This window comes from Ursus maritimus, unplaced genomic scaffold (genome assembly GCF_017311325.1).
Source record: "Ursus maritimus isolate PB19 unplaced genomic scaffold, ASM1731132v1 scaffold_2, whole genome shotgun sequence".
Lineage (NCBI taxonomy): Eukaryota > Metazoa > Chordata > Mammalia > Carnivora > Ursidae > Ursus > Ursus maritimus.
In genome coordinates, this window is record NW_024424452.1 from 64,185,009 (window position 1) to 64,210,038 (window position 25,030).

A 25,030-nucleotide genomic window follows, 5' to 3' on the forward strand; every position below is an offset into this window, starting at 1 on the left:
CTTTATACAATTTAATCACTTCACTTACACTTTTCAAATTCACTTTGGACCCAGCACATCCTGGGGTTTCATATATCAACCAAGTTGCTCTGCTAGAGACAGTCAAGTTCAGGAGCAGCTTCCTTGCACATTCATCCATTTCTGTTTCAGAACATTAATAAGGAGTTTCTTCATTTCTTTTATAGAACATAATTATTTTTACTATAAATTTATTTCAATCACTTTGGACCCAGCATGTCCTTAGGTCTCACCCACTCGTCGAACTGCTCTGCGGTGAGATAGCCAAGTTCCACAGCAGTCGCCTTCAACGTGGATCCATTTTTGTGTGCTGTCTTGGCAATCTTTGCCGCCTTGTCATACCCTGAAGAAAAAATAAAAAGCCAGTGTAGGCCTTTGTAGTGAAATCGGGTTTTCTAAAGTAAAAGGCAATCAATCATTTAGTCGACTGAGGCTACTGATCTCTTCAGTAACATTTTTAATCTTAAAAATACTTAATAGGGGCACGTGGGTGGCTCAGTAGGTTAAGCCTCCAAATCTTGGTTTCAGCTCAGGTCATGATCTCAGGGTCGTGAGATCAAGCCCCGTGTCGGCTCCACATTCAGCGCAGAGTCTGCTTAAGATTCTCTCTCTTGCTCCCTCTGCCCCACCCCCGTTTGCGCTAAATAAATAAAATCTTAAAAAAAAAATTAACAGTGATTATCTTCAGAGCTGTCATATCTGACACAGAATAAAACCTTCCCTTTTCTTAAATGATACAGACGTAAACATACCTCACTTTCTATAACAGATTTGTTCCTGCGGGCAGTTGGCTGCTTCGATCGCCTTTGGGTTCCCCTGTCTAGCTCTCGGGCTGAATGCTAATGTACAGTAATTTTTAAAGGATCAAAAACATTATTCCCAATGTCAATACTACACCACAGAATAACTCCCATTTTCCCAGGGGGAAGAACAGGAACACGATATGGCACCGAGACATGAAAACATACTTCTGAGTAGCAGAAATACGTGTTGGTTCCAGCAACACGTTTAACCAAAAACAACCATTCTAACCGGCTGAGTGCTGTCGTGCGGCAGCAAACCACCCTGTGCGGAGCCGCGGGGACTGGCGCTGGGGGGGCGGGCGGGGGCCGTGCGGAGAGAGGCACCTGCCAGCCGCCTCCAACAGCACTTCTCAGTACCCTGACGTCTTCCCAGACATCACGAGGATGCAGGGGAGTTTTAGCACAGATCCTGTACCAGAGACCACAGGTGTGTTGCTGGCCTCAGTTACCTTCCTCTGGAATTAACAAAGGTTAAGGGCATGGACGGCTTTGCAAGTTGTCTTAACACAAATAAACAAAGGGTCAGAAGGCAAAAGCACGAAAGATCACAGAAGGGCGCCTGTGCGGCCCGGTCGGTGAAGCATCTGCCTTTGGCTCAGATCATGATCCCCCACTTCTCCCTCTCCCTCTGCCCCTCCCCACTGCTTGTTCTCTCTCTCCCAAATACATAAAATCTTAAAAAAAACAAAAAACAAAAAACCCCAAAATGAAACCAACAAAGGAGGAAAAAACCCCAGACACCTCCAGATCAGAGGACAAAGGCCTCGAGGCAACACGATCGCCAACCAGGCAAGATGTTACCTGTTGGCATGTAACCATTAACCATCTATGAAACAGATTACAGGCAGTTTTAGTACTCACCTGAACTCGTGAATGCTAAGCATGCTGAAAAGTGCATTTACCGAGCAGAGTAACTTTGAGAAAGAATTTTCATCGATCAGGGTCAACATGAGGTACCGTGTGCTCTTATATTGAGGACGTTAGAGTCTGAGTCTTACGCTAACCATTCAGCTCTACTCTTCGGGTCCCGCAGAACCCTGTCACCAGCCAGCCTGCTCCATAGCGAGGGGCAGAGGACCCGCGACAGCTGCTACAAGGCTCACGCTTTCCAGCAAGGTGTGGTTTGCCCATTTATCCTCGTATGGCCTTACCTCACAGAAAACTGATTCCAAGAAAGTCTGATCAATTATTCAGAGTTAGGAGCTCTTCTAACTTAAGTGTTCTGAAGTCCACATGCGAGGGAACATTTCTCACATAAGCCTGTGGGTTCCCCTGTGAGGCGCTCTGCGCTCTGGCTGAATGCTGAAGGGCAACAGTTTGTGAAGGATCGAAGTACCATCCCCAACCTCAACACTGCAGCACAGAACGGGAGACATGTGCACACAGTAGCTCAGAGCACACGAAGCAGCCACGTGAGCTCTCGCTTCGTAACACTGAAACTGCAGCTCGATGTGAAGCCAGTAATAGAAAATCTGCCTTCAAAGTTCAGGACTATAGAGGAATATTTTAAACAGCAACCATATCGTGCCAATGACCGTTCCATAGCTTATCATAAAATAGAAAATCAAAGAATATGTTAACGACTCAGCTCAGCAGTAAGAAGGTGTAGAAACATAATGCAGCGAATGCCTCAAAACCTACAGGCTGAAACCGTGTCTTTAGTGAGAACCGCTATAGTCAGGCCACAACACAAGTCGGTATGTTTGAATTTACGCAATAAAATACTGATAATTCTGGAAAAGGCTTGCAATATGAGTCATGGTTTTAGATAAAATACGTATATTTTCCCGCCTTTCCCTGTAAGCAATGAATACCACTCTTTTTCTTTTGTTCTTACTGGTAACTTCCCACTTGTGAATTGAATAAAACAACAAAATCAAAGTGTAGCAGAGCATCGAGACAAGGCAGAAAAATCAATCCATCCCACTGCCAACCGGCCAGTGCCACCGAGTGACGCCACCAACAGAGGGGACCTGTCCCAGCTCGTCTGCACAGAATCTCAACGTCTCAGTACCACTAAGATCGATGTGAGTCTGAACTTCAGAGTTTGCCACATTTCAAATAAAATGAAGCATAACCGACAGCATATTAATATAACACAGTTTTAAATATTTTATGACATTTTACTAAACAATGCCTGAAAGGAATTTGCTGTCCACCTTGACCCAACTATCTCTTAAAAATACTTTAGCTTTTCCATTTGTAGTCAAGATGACATTCTTATTCCTTAAACCTTACCTATATGAGGGTTGAGAGCAGTCACCAACATCAGAGATTCATTCATCAGCTTGTTGATCCTCTCTGTGTTGGCCTGGATTCCCACGACGCAGTTTTCTGTGAAGGAAACGGCCGCGTCCCCTAGCAGCCGGGCTGAGTGTAACACATTTTTGATCTGTGATGGGAGGGGTTAAGGGGAGAGGGAGAGAAAGAGAGCGGCTTTTTGAGCCTAACTTTTCTGTCCAATAATATATATTATGTACTGTTTGTAAATGAATAAATACGTAATTGGATAAACATGCAGCACTCCTACGACTTGTAAAGCACTATACCCACAGAAACACAGAAAGAAATTGTGAACATTTGAGGACACTGAAATCTAAAAGAGGTAAAAAAATACAAATAACTGGAACCCAAGAGACCCTGTAGTGTGAAAGAACACAGGTATGAGATGTTAGCACAGAGAAAGAAATTAATTCAGTTACAGGAATCGGTGAAGTCCTATTTGATGGAGGGGACTCAGATAACCAGAGATGGAAAAAGAATCTCCTGAAGAGAAGTAAAGATGCAGACGTTAGAAAGTTCAGCCTATTTGAGGCAATCAGTGCAGTGAGGGCTTCCCAGGTCTTAATGGTCAAGACGTTTTTAATGCTTAACCACAAATATTCCTCAGACCCTTTAAAATAACCTTTCACACAACATTTAAAACAAACATAAAATTAATTAGTTTACTTTAGCGTTTTTTTCCTTTTTGATGACATTTCCAATATGTATAAAGATATATCCACATTCCACTCTCTTTTGGTCTAAAACCTCAGGGTCTGAAAACTACAGTCCCAACAATGGTCTCCAGTAGAAGGCTCAGAACTTCAGGGTTTGATGTGATACTAATGACTTTAATATAAGGCAAATGTTGGGGCGCCTGGGGGGCTCAGTTGGTGAAGCGTCTGCCTTCGGCTCAGGTCATGATCCCCGGGTTTTGGGATGGAGTCCCGCATCAGGCTCCTTGCTCAGCAGGGAGTCTGCTTCTCCCTCTGCCTGCCCTGCCTCTCCCCCTGCTCGTGCTCTCTCTCGCTCTTGCTCTCTATCTCAAATAAATAAAATCTTAAAAATATATATAAGGCAAATGTTGATTACCTTGATGTATTTTCTATAAAAGACAAAAAATAGATCTTTGTTTTTTAAAATAAAAAGATCAGCAAGACATATGGTGCACACCTACATTTGCCAGGCAGCTGGCATTAACTGGAATCCGACATGCAAGCAAAAGCTTAGATGTCCGCGTTCTGCTTTGGCCCGACTTTTATTTTTCATGAGACTGTACATTCCGTGAGGGCAAAAAAATACGTCTTGCTTATTGTTTTATCACTGGTACCCAGTATAGTGCCTGATACAGATTGGACAAATACACCGAATAAACAGTCTTCATATTCGTCACTGCATGTCCTTATCAAATTAAAACTGGACTTTATACCAGATGCAAACTGGTAATAAGCCTCTAATATCTTTTAGATAAAACACTCTACCCAAATAATGGACTCCAAACGACGACAGCTGTTATCTGAAGCTGAGGGAACTGGAGGAAAGATTAAGGATGGGGCCACCCTGCTCCATCTTTGTGAAGATGAAGGTAAAGAAGAGATTTTAGACACACGAATGTTTTCCAGGCGTGTGGAAGAGAGAAAACAGATGCAGGAGAGCCAGAGAGGGACAGGGAAGAGCATGGGAGGAGGGCGCTGAGGAAGCGTTTCAAGGCCAAGGTCAGATGTTATCAAGTCCGTGGGGATTCCAAACGACCAGGAGAACAATCCAAGGACAAGCTGGGGTGGAAGCCTGGAGCAGGAATCTGCCTGAAGGCGAACGTGAGTCATCCTTCTAAGACAGAATTTGAGGGAAGAAGAAAGAAGCCACGTGAGGAGGAGACAGGGTTGAGGGACAGCTTGAGGAGACTTATTTCTAGCCAACGGCGTCCCCCCCACTGGGTGAGTGACGAGGAAGAAACCCACATCCTATTTCAGAGTTTTTCTTCCTATTAAATAAAGCAAACCATCAAATTCCTTGAGCTAAAAATCACCTAATTAAATATCCAGGCTTAATCTTCTAACATGAACATATGCTTGACTTCCAATTGCTACTTTCATCATCCCCGTGCCTAACGTGAAATCTTTAGAAACCTTTATGAAAGAAAACACAAGACAATTAGCCTTCAGTCAAAAAGCATTAAAAATCGAACCTAAAGCTTACCATCATTGGCTTGAAAACGTTCAACTCAAAATGTCCATTGCTGCCCCCGACGGTGACGGCAACGTGATTCCCCATGACTTGGGCGGCAACCATGGTCAGCGCTTCACACTGGGTCGGGTTCACCTTGCCTTCAAAAGAGCCACCAAGGAAAGACGCCACATCAAACATGCTCGAGGCCTCGAGTGTCCGTTAAGATTAGGGATTATGTCAAATAAGCAAGAAAAGAAGGAAATCTAACTTCATTAAATAAAGCGAGTCCCCAACCATCAGTGCTGATACAATGAAACAAACCAAGCAAAGAGAGAGGGATGGGTTGCCACAAACCATGAATCATTCATTCAATGGCTAATGAGTCATGAGTACTCGCACCCACACATTAAATCAGTCCTCCCCATCTCCACGGCGTTTGTCCATTGTACACATATTTATGGAGCCAGGCACTGAACACACCGCGGTGAGAGGGAGAGGGCTGGCAGTTATAGCACGTGAGGGGTAAATACCGAGAAGCCGGCTGCTATGGGAACAGTCATAAAAGAGGCACCTCGCTGACACTGGGGAGACTTCTTGGAGGAAGCCGACATTAAGCTGGAATTCTACTTATCGTAAGTCTCCAGAGCCCCACCGCCCCGGGAGCACCCCTCTGACGAGCTCAAGTGTGAACCAGACACCCCAGAGTCCTCTGACCAGTACACGGCAACACACTGGAAAGGTTATTTCTTTATCTGTGAATCTGGGTTTCTCTTTCCTAGGCAATCATCACCTTGAATTTGCAGTCAACGAAACTCACATCGTTTCTCAACTTGAACTATTTTAAAATCAGATCTCTTCTCATTCTATACACACGCACAGATTTAGAAGAATCTACAGTCAGCTTTCTTTTTCACTATTAAAAGTCACTTTGTCAGTTTCACTCAAGCCCACAGAGGCCTTTCTTTATGAACCTTGATCGTGTCACCTGGCGTACGGCTGTTCCCTTGTCCGCTGATGTGACACATACGCATTCCCTGCCTTTGCTCTCCGTCACCAGTCAAGTGCTGGAGGGGCCGAGCCCTTCAGCCTGCTACCGAGACATGCCCCCAGTGTGAGGTCCACTCATTAGTGTCACTGAAGTGTCACTGTTCACCCACCACATTCATCTTACAGGGCTGCCCACACGTCCCCACAGACTCCGTGAATGTCACAGGAGTCTGTCAAATGACTCGCTAGAATCCAGACAGCCAGTGTCTGTGTCACTTCCCTTATCTGACAGGCCAAAACCCACAGGAAGAAATGAAATAACAGGCAGTTGGAAGAATTCATTTTTATGCAACCCATGCTGATCACTTTAACAGCTGGTTTCAGAATTCTTCGGGCTCTGGATTATGAAAGATGGAACTTACACATTCTCTCGTGTAGGAATCAAAGTACACGTCCTAACTCTCTGCTCCTGTACTGCTGGGTGCTGCTCCCAATCCTGACTACAGGTGGCCAGCAGACATGGTGAAATGAGCGTGCCCCACACGTCCCGATCCATGCCTGGGATCATGCTGACCACAAGGAGACACACTCTGCTCTGAGAATGCCCGGGCTCTTGTCAAGCGCAGGCGCTGATGTTCAGCAGCTCTGTCATTACCTGGCATGATACTGCTTCCTGGCTCGTTTTCAGGCAGGATCAGCTCTCCCAGACCCGAGCGGGGACCAGAACCCAGAAAGCGAATATCGTTTGCAATCTTCATCAGGCTGCAGGCGGTCGTGTTCATGGCCCCACTGAGCTCAACCAAAGCATCGTGCGCGGCCAGAGCTTCAAACTTGTTAGGGGCTGTGACAAAAGGTAAGCCTGAAGAAAGAGAAATTACTCCGACTGAACAGGTAGAGTGAAATGTGTTTTCTAACATCAGCAAGTTAAACAGAAAGTTCCAGGATATGAAAAGCAAAAACAGAAGAAACACTTAACTTCAAGAAAAAATGCTTATTTTATGATTCAAGCTTTGTCTATGTTGAAGTCCTGAACCAGTAGAAGAATCTGGTGATACTAGCGTGTTTAAAGGATAAAGAAACAAGAACAGGAAGTGCACTGCAAGAAAAAACGCTATTCTTCTGCGAACACATGTATGATGCCTGACTACTTTCGAGTAAGGAGGAAAAGTAGCTCAGGTTCACTTTATTCCACACCCCTTTACTAGTACAGTTTTTCCCCATCTCGGGCCATTCTAGTGCCTCCTTTAGCCAGAACCCCACAGATCCCAAGAGGGCAGGGGGCCAAAAGGAGTTAGACATTTCACTCAATGTCGCCTGTGTTCAAAATTTTGAAGAGCACATATTCTAATCCCTATAATACAGTACTTTTCGATTAAAACCTGACTGAAAAACAAATCTCTGCTGGAGAGCAGTAATGCACATCGTCTAATTATGTCTGTCCTTTCCGCTAGTAATCTTTGGAATCTGTATCTTTGGAAGAGTTTTCTAGAGATGACAACTCAGTTGTAATAACAGTTATTACCGAGAACACAGCACTCTCTCTACTAAAGGAAAAACAAGATTCAGAAAGGTCATTAACTCAGAGAAATACCCCAGTATGATATAGGGAAAAAAGAAATTAAGCCTGTCAATATCTCAACATATTTACCACTGAAAGGAATGTGTCTCAACCATCCTTTGATTTCGCCTGCTTTGAAAATGGGTATTCGAAACAGCTTTCAAGGGAAAATAACCGAGGAGCACCATGAGAGTAAACAAGCCAGCACTGACGGGATTTAATTACATACTGTACGAATCATACACGGGAAACTTAAAAGGCAAAAGGATTAACACTGCAACTTCTGAAACAGACATAAAACACATGTTTGATGGGAAAGTATTATTTTTAACTTTAAATACACAAGAATTCACAGCAGAAACACCTAGAAAATATGGGCAGGTATAACGAAAATGAGTCGTAATTCATATTATCACTGACCTGTCAGTGCAGCCACTTTGGCAGCAACCTTCTCTGCAAAGCCTACTCTAGTATTTAAGCCAGTGCCGACCGCGGTGCCTCCAGCTGCGAGCTCGTAGATCCTTGGCAAGGCGGCTTTTATTCTCGTCATTGCATATTTCACTTGTTGAACATAACCACTAAATTCCTGGAAAGAGAAGGAAATTAAGGTGAGAACTCGTGATTTCCCAACAGCTTACAAGTTAGTCTAATGTTAAACAGAAGTTCTTTTAAATATGTTTCAGGTACTAAATTATGAGCTACCAAGTGGTATGTATACCATTTTAATTCCTACGACGAACAGAGTACAAGGAAAAATGAGGATTTATAAACCTATAAGGTGGGACGACGCCACAGAGGATAACACGCAGCCTCTCTTAATAGAAAGCAAAGAGAAACAACACAGGAAATAAATTTTAAAAAGAAAGACTTTAGTACATTAAATTATTGGTTTGTTCACAGGTGATTTTTTTTTTTTTTTTGGTGTCTCCCAGACAACTTCAAGAAAGAAGAAAAACCCTGAATCCTCTCCCAAGACAAATGCAAGCATAGACATTTTCTCCACACAGTTTCAGTTTAAAAATCTAACAGAGAACAGGATTATGCTTTGAAAATATTCAAGAGGCTGACCAGCTCATTGAATAGCACAAGACGGTAACAGGCTAGAGCAAGACTATCGCACGACTATCGCTTCAAGATGCAAGTCAATTCTGCTATTAACGTCCCACTGGTTCCCAGAATTTGGCACACTTTAAAAAAAGAAAGCCACAGAATTTACTGTCTGAACACAGCAGGGCCCCTTTGAAGAATTATGCAGGGACAAAAGGCATAAACCAGAACTCAACTGAGCAAGCCAGAATATACAGTTACACTAAAGCTATCTTTTTCCTGCCTAAAAACACTGAAAAACCATGAATGCTTTTGACTCGTATTAGAATATCTTACTGTTTTAAAGACAACATTTTAGAAGCTATGACTCCTTTCAGGTAGACCTGACCCATCCAATCTAATGTCACTAACAGATACACCAGCTGCAGGCACTGAAGAAGTTTATTTTTATTGGGGAAAACCTGCATAAACGCAAAAGACAATTTCAACAAAAGCAAGTGGAGGTGCTCTGGTAAGGTGAAGTCGGACAGAAAACTGTTTCTGATGTAACAGGCAGAATGAAGATTACACAGGAGGAGGTCATGGCCCAGACGTTAGCACCGTGGTTTTCCACCATGTGACACCCAACAAGGAAAACATTCGCGACCAGAGGGATCCTCAAAGGTTTCAGACATTCGCTGCTCTTCTGCAGAAAGCACGCCATGCACTAAGAACCCGTGAGGCAAAGAGAAGAGCCTTCAGACACGACTGAAGTTAGGGAGCTCGCTTCCCTCACACCGCCGGCATCCCAATGAACCATTCTGTTCTCCTCGTTCCTTCCGTACTGAAATTAAGCTAAGCTATCAAACTTCTCGCAGTGTCCGTCTGAACAAATCTACAAATGGGACTCTCTTCAAGTAAGCAGCACTCACTCACCTCGCCATCACCTGAGACACCTGACTGTGCAAGTCCTACCTCCCAAACCACAGGAGAGTTTTACTAGCAGCACTACTGCCTAATTCCTTTCATCTCCTCCGTGGTGCATGCTATTAGACACTGTTTGAGGCACTGATCAAGAAACATAAAAACACTTCCCGGTATTTTGGAGAAGAGAGTAGTATCTCTTTCCCATGTGGCCCAATACGATCCTAGAGGTAGATATGCCTTGTTTAGTCCATTTAAAAGTAATTTTTGTAGAGCCTATTAATCCAGAGGAAGAGACAAAGGGAGACAGGATGACGGTCGGTGACGATGACGACGATGGTGACAGCGAACCCCAGGATGCGCTCATTACTACGCGTCGGCAGGGTTCTAAGCCCTCGACATGAACCGATTCGAACCTCACAACCAGGCCAGGATGCAGAGGTTCTTTTCCTCATTTTAAAGCTCAGAAAACTGCGGCACAGAAAAAGCTCACTGATTTTCCCCAGGTCCCACTGCTTGTAGACAGCAGAGCGAAGCTCTCAACCCGAGCCGACTGCCCCGAGACCAGCTCACCGTCTGCACGCTGCGCTCTTCCCCTCAGAAGGCGTCAGTGAAACTACTGACCGGTCCAGGCAGAACCGTCTCTGCCACTGAACTGAAGTGCTGTGACCTGGCCCTTTACACCACGGTGACTTAGAGGGCAGGATGCGGGCCACCTGCACCAACCCCGAACGGAAGCACACCCAGCCACGCTCCTCTACCTGCCCGAGAGTGAGAGGGACGGCGTCCTGGGTGTGCGTTCGCCCAATTTTGATGATCTGGGTAAACTCCTTCGACTTCACGTCGAGCGCGTCGTGCAGCTTCTGCAGCCCCGGCAGGAGCACCGCATGGACTTCCATGGCGGCCGCAATGTGCATCGCCGTGGGAAACGTGTCATTGGAGCTCTGTCGGAAAATTTACAGAAAATGTAAACGCTTACATCAGAAGCAACAAAAAACAAACTTGGATGTCTCCATTAAAAATCTAACTAAATGATTACTCAGCACGCATGTCTTTAGTGCTCAATTACAATGATGTGTGGCAAGTCAGAGGTCACTTAAGGTCAAAGAACAGCAACCAGGTTTAGTGAACTCAGGACTGTATCATATACTATTATGATATCTGCTAGTAAGTGACAGCGAAACATGAAGAAGTACGGTTAGCAAGTGCACGTAAGGGTAGCGATAAAATATCTTATAGTTACGCAGTACAGTCTTTCATCAAACTTGAGTAAAACTCTTGTGAGGTAGTTCATTACTTCAAAAATAGGAAAGCCAAGCTCTCAAAGAAATGATGTGGCTTGCCAAAACATTGAGGAACTGGCAGAACTGGGACCTAACCAGGAAGTCCACACTCCGTGCTCTGTTTTCAACTGGAAACCCCATACTTTTACATTATTATGCTATTTAAAAAAGATGCATTATTTTTGTAACTTTTTACTATGGAAAATGTCAAACCATTTACAAAAGTAGAATGAACGGTATAAGGAACCTAAATCACAGTGCACCCAATCTCACTTCCCACATAGCTCCTCCCCACTCCTCCACCGAACGCACACACTGCATTACCCTCACATAGATCTCAGCCTGCAGTATACACACAAGAGGAGGTTATATATTTAATAAGTTTGAAAAATCCTTCAAACAGTAAACTTATGTGAAAAAGCTTCCCCATTAATACTTAAAAATATGTTAAATTACACCTAGCACTGGGTCTTGATTTCTAAATATTTTCCAGTAAGATCCTCCCAGAGTTCCCTGGAAAAATGAGAGCTGATGGGGGCTGGGGCAGGGAAAATACAACATGATGAGCCTGGAGCACCTGGTGGCAGAAGAAAGTAAAGAACTACTTTAAAAAAGAAAAAAGGAGGGGTAAAAAAGGATGGGGGTACATCCAAAGGACAGAGGAGCCAACGGAGAAGGCTGCCAAAGCTGGAACAATCTGAGCAACAACATAAATACTAACAGTATCAGATTAGAACTCTAAAAAATAAATATTCACAAATCCATGTTGATATACATAAACAAATAAGTGTTGGGGTGGAGAGACGAGGACAAATCTTTACAGAAAAGTTCCAATTAATACAAGTAGAAGGAACGAGGGGACTGCAAAATCACCACTAAGACATCACAGTCATAACTGCTATAGGCAAGATCCACTGAAGAATGATAACATTTGTGGACAAAAGTTTAAGGATGTTTGCACAGCCTCAAAATTACCTATTAATTCTGTGTTGATTTTAACATATGACCAAAAATTCCTTGATACTCCTCCCTTTAGAAAGTGAAGCTTAAGTGCAGGGCGTGAGTGCAGGCAGGCCTCCGCGGCTCACTTCGAACAGAGATGAAAGGTGGAGGAGCCCCCCGGCCTAACCAAAGGGTTGGTTCACATCACCAGTCCCAAGTCCTGGTGCTATCATGTACCCCGGCCGTGATGCAGTAAGAGGAGCCCTTCACTTCTCAACAGTCTTCCCAAAATCCAGCGTCTCCATCTGATCATGAGAAAGCATCAAACAAACCCAAACCGAGGAATGTTCCACAAAATACCTGACCGCTACTTTCAAAAGTGTCAAGGTAACAAAAGACAAGCTGTCAGAGACTGGAGGAGACTAAGGGAACACAGTGACCAAATGCAACGTGTAGCGTGGATTATCTTGGGAGAAAAAAGATATTGGTAGAAAACTAGGGCCATCCTAATAAAGCCTGTCTAGTTAAGGGTGCTGTATACCAATGTTAATTTCACAGTGTGATAAATGTACCAGGGTTATGAATAATGTTTAACATTAAGAAAGCTGGGAGAAGGGTATACAGGAACTCTGTGTGAAGTACCTTTGTAATTCTTTTGTAATTCTAAAATTATTTAAAAATACAGCATTTTTAAAAAACAAACCAAACAATAAAATACACATATATACTAAATTCAGGTGCCCTAATAGGGATTTTTATGAAGTTCAAGACATAGACCCAAGATTCCTAAAAGAAATAAGAACATGTAAGAAGTCCTTTCTACTAAAGAATACAAGCCAAATGAACCTTCCTTGTCAAAAAGCTAATGCCTGTTTTAAGCTAATACCTGAGCACAATCTCGGGTATCCTTTTCAATTTATAACAAAGAAAAGATTATATACTGACCTGGCTTTTATTAACGTGATCATTGGGATGCACGGGTTTCTTGCTACCAAGCTCACCTCCTAGCATTTCAATTGCTCTATTGCTAATGACTTCATTTACATTCATATTTGTCTGGGTTCCTGAGCCAGTCTGCCATACCACAAGAGGAAAGTGATCATTTAATTTACCTTCGGCTACCTGCAGGAAAAAGAGTTTAAAAAATGAATTATTAAAGATAAGAAACATTCGCTCTCCATTTAGCTCCTGTGATCAGCTATGATTAAGCAGTCACGTATCAAGCGCTATTGTAAAGACGCTCCCTTCTCTCATAGGCTAACTGATTTCCTGACAGTGCCACACAGCTCGTGCTTGTCCTCCGACTCCAAGCTTCCGCAGCATCACATGTTCCAACCACCGTTACTTTACACAGTGGAAGGTTACCTACTCTGAAAGAACAATTTCATGGATTGCACGAGAAAACCGAATCAAAGCCGTCTTTCTTCTCCATCTATCTCCAACTACCTCCTCGAATGCTATCCAGATAGGGCCACCTGTGAAGGCTGGCACACGTGGTTTTAGAGACATTTACTGTGGTGCTCAGCGGACTATCCAACAGACGTTACAGCTGGAGTCAGCACGATAATGAACGAGTTACTTGAAAGTGAGTCTGCTAATAGCTACTTCGCTGCACAGATGTCCGATGAGCAGAAACTGCCAAGAGAAGAGACAAATACAGCCCAGATCTGTCCCCATTTCTGTCATATAATTTTATGCGTTAGTTTTTGAATTATAAGCTTTCTGAGACAGGAGTGCTTCACTTCATCTTCTAGAATGATTTTAGCTTAAAAAAATCATTACACACTTAGAAAATTATTACCTTAAACAATTAGTCCATTTTAAAGTAAAACTTTTTTCCTGGTTATATAATAGATGTTCAGTATGGAACATTTTGAGAAGTGAGCAAAGTGTGTAAGTTACGAAAGCCCTACCCCTCAGAAACAGTGACTCTTGGCATTTTGGCTTCTCCCTTTAAGCCTGCCCCAAGCAACAAAAAAACATGTTTTCTGTTCATATTTTCCAAACACAATTAGGATCATAAAATACATACATTTTGCTACCTCCCTGACCCCATACTTCCTATATGGTAGACTCTATCGTAGGACATTCTTAAGAAACTAATTTTCTATGGCTCTACTATGAAATGTATATAAGCATCTGTTACGGTCGGTACGGTCTAATCTGTTATTACCGTAAATAGTACTGCAATGAACAACACTGTAAATACAGGTTTTTAACCTTTATCTCTGACTACTTCCTTACGATCACGTTAAGTGCATTAGTGAAATTACATTCTCCATACATAACATCAAATAATCGACTAGTTTTAAAAGGAATCATTTATACATAAAATAAAAAATCAAATACAAGTTTAACAGTGTCTCTTCAAGTTTTCTTTAAACTGTATAAATTAAAAGGAAAAATCAAAAAAATTAAAAATAAAAGTCAGGGTGTCTGGGTGGCACAGCCAGTTAAGTGTCTGACTCTTGGTTTCAGCTCAGATCATGATCTCAGGGTTGTGAGATCGAGCCCCACATCAGACTCCGTGTGGAACCCACTTGAGAGATCTCCTTCTGCCCCCTCCCCTCTCTCTCTCTCTCCCTAAAATAAATGTCTTCAAAAAATAAATAAAAAATAACACAATAAAAGGTACAGCATCCTCCAGAAACTGTTGCCACAATATCAAATCACCACATTAACATCCTCACCAGACAAGAACACGGCCAGGCTGCCATGACATTCACTAACTCAGGAACTCAGTGCCCCTTTGCCCGGCCAGAGCCCAGCATCATCTAGTGGAGACGCGGGTGGGCTGCCGCTGAGTAAAGAGCACACGTAGCACCTCCTACCTCGTCTGCTGCCTTCATTATGGCCTCAGCAATCTTTGAGTCAAGACCATAATCCTGGTTTACTTCAGCAGCCGCTCGCTTCAAGATGCCAAAAGCTTTAATAACTGGGATCTAAAATTAATCAGAAAAATATCTCAAAATTGCAAGTTTTGTTAAGCATAAAAATTTAAGATTATGATGTTATGCAAGTGCAAAAACTGTACATAAAACACTGAAGTAAGTAATGCCACAGTAACACTAAGATTACACACAGGTATGTAACGAACCAAGATTCATCATGTATCTGTTTAGGGAACAAAACAAGAGCAAACAGGTTGACTCTTTAATACGTGTGTCTGCCCCCCCCAACCTGTACCCCTTTCTTATAATATATTATAACGGATATGTGTTTATTTCATGTATATAAACACAAATAGTACTCAATCATTTCACCAGCAAGCACCGTTATTTTCCCTCACTGGATCTCATGCCACATTATAATTTTTCCTTCTTCTTTTTAAAAACAATAAAAATAAAAAGAATATTTAACGCCAATAAGTTTGAAACAACCATTCTAAATGGGTATCATTTCATCCCAAAGCCAAAAAGCAGTTATTCTAGTTAGTCAACAAGGCTTTGACACTCCTTAAGTCACTGGAATGTCCGTCAGAATATTTCTTTAAACCCAGGGTACTACATACAGACTTGGGACTGACAGCTTCTGATGCCTCTAACCCTATTTCAAACCCTTCCAGTTTGCAGGTCTTTTCACTTCCTGCTCTGAATCAGCTCACCAAATTTAAAGAGATGAAATTCAGCAACTTTTGAAGACACTTCAAGAAGTGGTATCTGGTTTTTGTTAAGACCAGAGAATTACGTATTCTTACCAAAATTAATAATGCAGATTATAGTCTAGATCTCACAAGAGGTTTGAAGGGGGAAAGTGTGCAAGGGAGGAAGGAAGGGTGGGGAAAAGAGTACAGGAGAAGCTACAGTCCTCAAGGGGAATCAGGGTGAAAAATGAAGAAAAGGAAGGAATAGGACATGTTAAACCTGGGCCGAAGAGAGGACATGCCAAGGGTCAAATAGAAAAGGAAATAAAGAGAACATTTGTATTTTGAATTCTACGAAACGAGAATTAAAACATTTTTAAGTGTTTTACCCCAGTGAGATAGAAACAAATGGCACACAGCATTAGAAACTTAAAAACTTTAAACATGACATGGATGGGAATTTGAATTTCGACAGGAGCACACTGCAGTGGTGGCTTAAACTCCTGCCAAAGTCGGAACCAACGGCCCCTTCGCTCTGACCATCCGAATGCAGCGACTGACCCCAGTGTCTGCGGACTCAGAAAATGAAAAGACAGTCACAGCACCGTTTCACTGACTACGATTCCAATAAAACGGTAAAATGTCACTGGGGAAAAAAGAAGGGTTTCGTTATTCTTAATTTACTCACATTAGAAGTTCATAATCTTTTTTGGTTTTATTTTCCTTTGGACCTCAGGTACAAAGGGCTGGGTTTACTCATACTGCTCAGGCCAGGGCACATCACAGTCTGCTTTGTATTTTAAAAGTTCAGGATATTAATCGAGATGAAGCAAAATGTGACAAAACAGATACCCCATGTGTCCATCTTTTACAGACGCGTAACGCAAACAGCTGCCCTGTTTCTGGGGCAGCAGCAGCAATCGCACACCCTTGAACCCCACCCCTGCTGCCTGAAGCAGGACCCTTAAAACTGAGCCATGTTTACTGCTACCGAGAGTGCTCGGCACTGACCTCCTCGGTCCCAGGAGTTGAACTAGATGAGGACATTTTAGGATCAGCGGCTACCCCGTCACCTAACCATGTCATCTGACCCTAGTTTACGTCCACCACCAAGCTGCCTGTCAGTGGCAATGACAAAAAGATTTTCTTCCAAGCGTCAGCTGCCTGTGGTAAAACTGTATACACCTGTCAGAATTCAGTCATAAAGGCTTAGGAATGGGCTAAAAGAGGGAAGTTAAAACAACTGTAAGATAAAAAGTATATTCAGAAGACAGCTATTAAACAGTATCTCACTGGACGGTGCCTGGATGCCTCGAGGCTCCTCGCCTGTCCTGCACCCTGGCAGTGACCAGTGCTCATACCGAGCTGGGCGCCAGCAGCACAGGGAAGCCAGTCCCTCCATCCTCTTCCCTCTCCAACAGCTCTGAAACCAAGATGCACCATCACATAACCCGTGACAGCGCACAACTCGGACAGCCTTTTTCTTTCTTGGTGCTCCATACTGCTGCATCTTCTAACTGAGGTTTAACGAATGTGGTCCCTCAGTCATTCGTGTGGCACTGCACGTATACTTACGTATTACCTGTTATAAGGCAGATGTGGTGAGGAATAATATGTTTATGTATTTGTGTATACTTTTCTGGAAACTAAAACCAAGAAAGATAGAAAGTGTAATATTAAAGAAAAATCTGTTTTCTTTTAAATCAGTTTTTAAAAATCAGCCTTAAATCAGTTTAAAAAACTAAGTACTGAAACTAAAAATGTTTAAACTAAAATTCTACTAAAAATCTGAAAAAACCCAGCAAAAATAAAAAGACAAATCACAGGGCGCCTGGGTGGCTCAGACGGTTAAGTGTCCAACTCTCGATTTCAGCTCAGGTCTTGATCTCAGGGTCTAGAGTTCAAGCCGCATGTTGGGCCCCACGCTGGGCGTGGAGCCTAATTAAAAAAAAAAAAAAAAAGACTCGGGGCGCCTGGGTGGCACAGCAGTTAAGCGTCTGCCTTCGGCTCAGGGCGTGATGCTGGCGTTGTGGGATCGAGCCCCACATCAGGCTCTTCTGCTATGAGCCTGCTTCTTCCTCTCCCACTCCCCCTGCTTGTGTTCCCTCTCTCGCTGGCTGTCTCTATCTCTGTCGAATAAATAAATAAAAAAAATCTTTAAAAAAATAAAAAATAAAAATAAAAAATAAAAAAAAGACAAATCACTTAGTTCTAGCAAATAAAACTCTAAAACATTCAAACTCACAGCTCAAATAGTACTAAACTTCAAAAAGTTCTTTGATATTTTAAAGAGAAACATGCTATTACTCACAAAGCCAATTCCACAATAACTTATTTTAACTCTGTAAAATATTTATTTATAAAATAAAGTGACTCATTGGAATAAAGCCAACACTTCCGTAAAACCACTTACTGGCATGCGTTCTGTCGCACCTCCAATCTTAAAATTCATTGTAGATCTCACAGTCTGGGCGCCGTAATATTTATCATTCGGGACCTTGAGTTCACCAAAGGTGTCACACTCTACCCTAAAGGAATTTTGGCTTGCCTAAAGAGAAACATGAAGACACTGTCACAGCTTGAAAAGAAACTGAGTATCAAAGCAATAATATCTCTCAGCTGTAAGGGGAAAGAAATCTTAGGAAGTACTACAAGGACAAAAAATCCCACTCGACTCTCATTCCACTCTCCAGTTCTTTTCTTGACAAATTTCTGTCACACATTTTTTTTTTTTTATTTGAGTATAGTTGACACACAACAATGTTACACTAGTTTCAGGTGTATAACATGGTGACTCAACAACTCTAGGTCCGGCTACGCTCGCCACAGTGTAGCTACCAGCTGTCACCACACATTATTACCACACCACCCACTATACTCCCTATGCTGTACCTTCTACCCCACGACTTCTTTCATTCCATGTTTGGAAGCCTGGACCTCCCACTCCCCTTCACCCATTTGCCCATCTCCTCATCCCCTTTCCCTCGGGCAACCATCAGTTTGTTCTCTATGTTTATGGGTCTGCTTCGCTTTGTGTTTGTTTATTCGTTTGTTTCGATTTTTAAATTCCATGTATAAATGAAATTATATGGTATTCGTCTCTCTCTGACTTATTTCGTCTAGCATACTACCCCTCTAGGTCCATTCATGTTGTTGTAAATGACAAAAATCTCATCTTCTTGTGGCTGAGTAATATTCCGTTGCATATATACACCACACCTTATCTATTTGTCTATCAGTGGACACGGGCTGCTTCCATAATTTGGCTACTGTAAATAATGCTGCAATAAACACGAGGATGCATCTATTTTTTTGAATTAGTGTTTTTGCTTTCTTTGGGTAGAATTACTGAATCACATGGTATCCCTAAGTTTTTGAGGAAGCTCCATCCTGCTCTCCACAGGGGCTGCACCAGTTTGCATTCCCACCGACAGCACACAAGGGTTCCTCCTTCTCTACACCCTCACCAACGCTTATTTCTAATCTTTCCGATTCTAGTCATTCTGATAGGTGGAAGGTGATATGTAATTGTGGTTTTGATTTGGAGTTCCTTGACAATTCATGCCTCTGTTGGCCACCTGTACATCCTCTTTGGAAAAATGTCTATTCAAGTCCTCTGCCCATTTTTCAATCAGATTATTTGTTTTTTTTGGTGTTGAGTTGTGTAAGTTCTTTATCTATTTTGGATTTAACCCCTCATCAGATATCATTTGCAAATAATGCAGATGTTAAAGACAAACAACAGAATTCACACACCATACAGAAGATAAAGGAAAACCTCTGAAGTAAAAATAGTAATCTTTTCCAATTCAAGAGTATACCTCTTATTGGCAAAGCTTTAACCAGTTCATTGTACTTGGCTTAATCTCTATTTCACTGGGAACTTTAGAAAATGACCTAAGAATGATACTTTAAAATTTGTAAATATTAGACATTGAAGCAGAGCATCTCCACAGTCTACAAACACTAAGTAAGAGCCCCACCATAGTGTGATATAAACAGTCCAGGCTTTGCAGTCAAACAGCCCCCATGAATAGCTGTGTCACCTTCAGCAAGTCAGCTCTTCTCATCTATAAATTAAATGTAGAGATAAGGGAGGATGGGCTAGGTCAGTTCTTAACCTTTTCAAGGCAATGGAACCCTTTGAGGATATGAGGAAAGCTATGGATCCTTTCTCTAGAAAAATGAACATACATATATGAAAAATCTTATGTATGATTTCAGGGAGTTTACATCTTGAAGCCAATCCACCACCCAGAATAAGAACCCATGATCCAAAGTCCCTTTTATGGAGACCCTAGGATTCTACCAAGTACCTCAACTTCTGCTAATAAAAAAGTTAACAACTGCTCAACAAATATTTCAGAATACTATAAAAAAATATTTATTGTAAAACACTAAAAAGTTGGAATTCACATGTGACAATTTATATCAAGGAGACTTCAGAAAGATACTCAGAGCTTTAATTAATGTGCATTAATTATGAAATAAATATGGTCAGATGATTCAAAAGATTTAAAAATCCCTAGCCGAATAATTCTGTTTTAGTAAATAGTCCTCTGAAAAAGAAAAATCTAATTTGTAGTTATCCCCTGGGACTAGAGAGATTTACAAAACCCTTTATATGATATAAAGCCTTCCGATTGCACAAATAGAAAAGTATCATTGTATCGAGGTAGAAACACAGTGATACTACCAATGAGGTACATTTTTTTTCCACGTCTAGAAGTCTGCAGAGGACCGGCCTAAGCCAGTAAGCAGCAGCAGCTAATAAAAATAATCACACCTCAGCATCTACTGTGCTAACGCAGCAACTTCTTTCCAAGTATCACCTTATTTGACTTTCCCTCTAGGAGATTTTACTATTACCACCTCCACCTTAGAGGAAACACTGGGACTTGGAGAGATTAAATAATTTCAGGAGATCACCCAGTTAGCAAGAGGAAGGGCCTGAAACCCTCAAACCTTGGACCGTCAAAACCCGAAATCTGTTTGAATTACTACTTTTTGTTACTACTTCCAAAACCCAAGAAGCGGAGGGAGTAACTTCAGATTGGCCACAACCAGCCCTTGAGTTGTACCCCTAACCCTGAAGAATAAAAGGAGCTGAAGATGTGTAGTTAGATTTTTCTCTAGTAGGGCTTGGTTACACTGACATCACTACCACTATACACCCACTTGCTTCCTACCCTGAGACCAATGCTATCTCAAATGCACAAGTAAAAATACTTTGCATTATGATCTTTGTTTTAGATAGCCTAAGGAAATTCCCACGTATGTTAAAGTACACTTTGGCCCAATAACACCAGCAATGACAGCAGTGACACTGGACACATGAGCTAGCTTTTCTTCCTCTCGTCCCTTCAGTATGTGACAGCAACAAGATGCCAGCTCCAAAGGGAGGTCAGTTTCCATCAGTCACTTGAGGAATCAGGTTCAACTCCTTAGATTTACATCATTGCTTTCTGTGTTCGAAATTATTAAATTTTCATCATAAAGCAGCAATAACTTGTCCCCTAAGTAACTGGTTTTTATGTTAAAACTCAGATCCATTCAAAGTTACTTGGAAAGATCTAGATGTATACATCTTACTATGTTCTTCAGCTTAAACCTTAACAATTTTCTAATTCCAAATCAAATTCTAGGATCTTGACAGTGATCATTAAAATGTGCAGAAGTCAATTGTGGCTGAAATCACAACCTCAGCAAAAACTTCAAAAAATATGCTTACTGTCCCTATAATAAAAATCAACATCCCAAATTTGCAACAATAAGTATTGTTTGCAGCAGCTTAGGTAGCAAGTAACAAACTGTTGCAAAAAGCCAAACAGTTATCTCTTTATTTGAACCCCAGGAAATATAGAGGTTGCATAAATTTGTAAAATAGAAACTGAAGCAATGCTGTAAAACACCTTGTAAGGCACCAGGAATTAGAGAAAACTGTCAGAGGAGGCTATGTTTATGTGTGGTCAGCATCTATTAGAGAAGCTCATATATATATGGACAGAAGAATAAACCAGGTAACTTTACCAAATCTCTTCAAACATTCTTTTCAAAAACCTACAGAAGCCAAATTTCTTTAAGTGTTCTTAACAGTCACCCCCAGAAAAGACCTTTATACAGCGATCTGGTACATACATAAACACGTGCATATACGTACACAAGGCTGAAACGAAAACTTCATGAAACACTAGGAATATTTTCTCTACTATGCCTTCTATTCTGTCAAAATAATAATGCTGGTAACTACCCACTACATTGATTTCACCATCCACTAATGAGTCCACCTGAGGTCTGAAAAGCACTAGTGTGGTTTTCAAGATTTTCCACATTATCGTATATCTCTCTTCCCAGTGGCTTGGGGAAGAAGAGGAGTGATGCTTACCCTGAATTAATGAGAAAATGATCAGTGCTTTTGATGAAAAATGAATAAACGTTTTTAATCCATACAATATAATCCACTGTTACAAAAAACTAGTGTTTCTGAAAACCGTGCCTTCATATGCCATAATTCAGAAAGAGTTTCTAGCAGAAGGCAGTTTATCACTTCAGGTTAACACCGTGGTTTAAAGAGTTCAACCAGCCAGGCATGGGGCAGAACAAAGTGCAACTTGCCATGGGTTCCTGTGAGATTCGTGCTCATTTAAAATCACCTCGACTTCTGGAGAAGCATGAAGGGTAATGGTCGTGTTCACTACAGTCTTATTGCCATTAGGCCCTAGAAATATCAAGTACTATTCTTACCAGTCACTAACCCCAGGAATGTATGAAATTAATGAGGTGTTCTCAAAATCTGAATGCCAGTCTAAATCAGAAAGGTAAAAAATATAGGCCTTGAGCCTCTAAGATGTCCCCATGTACATTCATGTGTAAGATAACCATTAACTGAACCATGACGTCTCCTAAAAAATAAAATGCCTTTCAGATTCTCAGTTTAGGGTGGGTTAAAAGAATATTTCGGTGTTCAAGAAAATCCAAATCATTTCTCCTGTAAAAGCACTACCCAAAGATAGAAAATTCAATATTTGACTTCTTTGTGTTCGGGTTTTCGGTTTCTTTCTGAAAAAGTCTATCTGGTCTTAAAATGTAGGGTGACCACCAAGTCTTGCAATACTGGCAAATATGTAATAAACGTTTTATTGATATTACATTGCAATATAGAAGATATTGTCTATGTTTCCAGACTTTACAGCCATTATGCAGATCATTAAGGAAATAAAAGTGACTTTAAAAGATGTAGGGCTTCCCTATCCGGCATGCTAGCAAGGCAGTATCAAAGCTGCACTATTATAGCTATTCTCCATGAGACATTCTCACTCTCACCTGCGTAGTTTTTATCACCGTACATCATTTCTTTGCTTATTTATTCTCCCCTGCTAGTCTCTAAACTCTATGCCTATACTGTCTTTTTCACACGGCCCAGTACATAGCAGGCATTCAATAAATACGTTATGTTCCCACCGGATAAACATTTGTGTTGTTTTAGATAAAAGGTAACTTAGGGCATTTAGGGTTATGTAAATTCTCAACAGTAGCAAAAAGAAAAACTTCTCATAAAATCAACACAAAGATTTTGGAGGGAGCTTAGAGGGCAGAAGGTATAGTCAGAATTAGGGTGGAAAATCTATCTTCATTTCATCTTAGCTATCATTCCTATCATTCCAACACTAAAAGCAAGACAGTGCTATTTTTTGAACGTTTAGAGCAGGACAGATGCAGTTCTCCAGTCTCCGATTCCCTTTTGCAAAACACAAAATCAGTAGAAACTACATAAATTTTTAAAAGACTCTAAAATGCATTAAAATGATTAGAGCAGGGAGTTGCAGGAACATAAAGCACCCCTGATTTTGTAGTTTCAAGCACAGTAATGCCACGAAATCACCTTCAAGTTTATAGTTCAGAAAGTATCTTGGGCCTTTGAAACACACTAGATGGGGGCACTGATTTGATAAGCACTCCCTATCTGCCAAACACAAAGTACTTTTACACGAGCAGTCTTGCTGCGTACCTGTTCTTATTTCCACTTTACATGCAGAAACCCAGGCACAAAGACAAGTTGCCCCAAACCCCAACTCTGAGCAGCAGTGCAGGACCTGAAATCACATCTGACTGCAAAGCTCATACTACAGCACCGTGAACTGTGCACAACAGTAACTCTTCCTCAACTACCATTTATTTTCCAAACTTTTCCTAAAAATACACGTGTGCATAAGTCTTTAAAATGCTCGTTAAAGCCCAAATTACTGAAGGTGCCACTCTCAAGAGCAAAAGAGTTGAACTTGGACCGTTAAGCTCCTTAGGTGTTTCTGAATAAAAAGCCCTGACTTAGCTACAGTCAGATCCTACCCAGTGTCCCCTAACATACTTCAGCGCACTCTGTCCCTCGCTGCAAGGTTCAAGTTTTACAAAAGTGAGGGAACCACAGTCAGCCTAACAAACCAAACAGGCAATTACATAAAAAGCAAAATCGTGTAAGTTCCTAAGAACCTTCAAACCCAGCTGGAGGCCCGAAAGCAGATCACCACGCAGCCCCAGGTCGGAGGCGACCATCACACCGGCCAGGCTGCTAAGGAGCAGGGAGGCAGCTCGGTCGCCCCAGCCTCCCAGCCCGGCACGGTCCGCAGGGCAGCGGCCAGGGAGGGGCGTCCGCACCCCAGGAACGCAGCAGTGAGTGCTGCTGGGGCGCCCCGGAACGCCCCCGGGAGCCCCGCGGGACCCTCGCCGCCGCATGCCGCCCCCGCCCAAGCGCTCGCTAGCGGAGGCCGCGGCCCCGCGAGGCCCGGAGGCCAGCCACACGGGCACGCAGCCCACGCTGGGCTGAGCCCGGACGCCCCGGGAATCTCTCCCGCCTGCCTGGCCGGCGAGCGCACAGCTGAAGGTCATCGCTAGGAGGCCGGGGCTCGGACGGCGCGCGCTCACCATTCGGGCGAAGCTCGGGGGCCGCAGTGGGAGGACGGCCGCCTCTCCGAGCCCGGGAGCGGAGGCTGAGCCCGGAGGCCGCACGAGGCGACGCGAGCGCGCGAGAAGTCGGACGGCGCGATACATGGTGCAGCGGTGCCTGGGTAGAGTTTGCGGGGGTTGAGGCCACGCCTCCGCGCGGGCTGTCGGAACCCGTCCCGCCCACGGCGCCTCGCTCTTATCCAATCAACAGCCTCAAGCCCAGGGAGTGGGGCGGGACCAATCGTGAGCGGCCAGTAAAGAGTGAGGGGTGGGGCTAACTTCCTTGCTGTGGAGCGGACCTTTGGAGCCCTCGGGTTCATGGGAAATTGTGCGAAGGGAATTCTGGGGAAGGAGGCTCCGGTTACCCGGAGACAGCGGATCGCGGTGTGAGGCGGGAGGACCGGACCGTGGGCCGATGAAGGAGCCCGGGGTGGTCAGCGACGTTCGGGAAGGAATATTTCCTTGTCTTGTGCTCGCTCCCTGCTGGTTGTCTGTCTGACGTCTTTCAACATTCCTTCCGGAGTCCGTCTTCCAC

At 42.7% G+C, this 25,030-nt stretch overlaps 1 protein-coding gene across 1 annotated transcript; it reads right to left on the reverse strand.

Moving 5' to 3' along the window:
• On the reverse strand, positions 1-24,631 carry FH (fumarate hydratase). The gene is made up of 10 exons (XM_040636052.1): positions 24,475-24,631; positions 17,969-18,103; positions 14,804-14,914; positions 12,918-13,094; positions 10,509-10,691; positions 8,218-8,383; positions 6,895-7,098; positions 5,283-5,410; positions 3,060-3,213; positions 1-361 (listed from the first exon to the last, which is right to left on the reverse strand). Exons 1-10 carry the CDS (start codon positions 24,598-24,600, stop codon positions 219-221), a joined length of 1,527 nt encoding a protein of 508 aa, XP_040491986.1. The 5' UTR covers positions 24,601-24,631; the 3' UTR covers positions 1-218.
• Between the last annotated feature and the right edge of the window lie 399 nt (positions 24,632-25,030).

Coding starts and splice junctions, on each gene's coding strand:
- FH (XM_040636052.1), bottom strand. CDS start 24,600: ATGTATCGCGCCGTCCGACTTCTCGCGCGCTCGCGTCGCCTCGTGCGG. Junction 7,099..8,217: donor CAAAGTGGCTGCACTGACAG/GTCAGTGATAAT, acceptor CTCTTTCTTCAG/GCTTACCTTTTGTCACAGCC. Junction 5,411..6,894: donor AGGAAGCAGTATCATGCCAG/GTAATGACAGAG, acceptor GCTCTTTTGAAG/GCAAGGTGAACCCGACCCAG.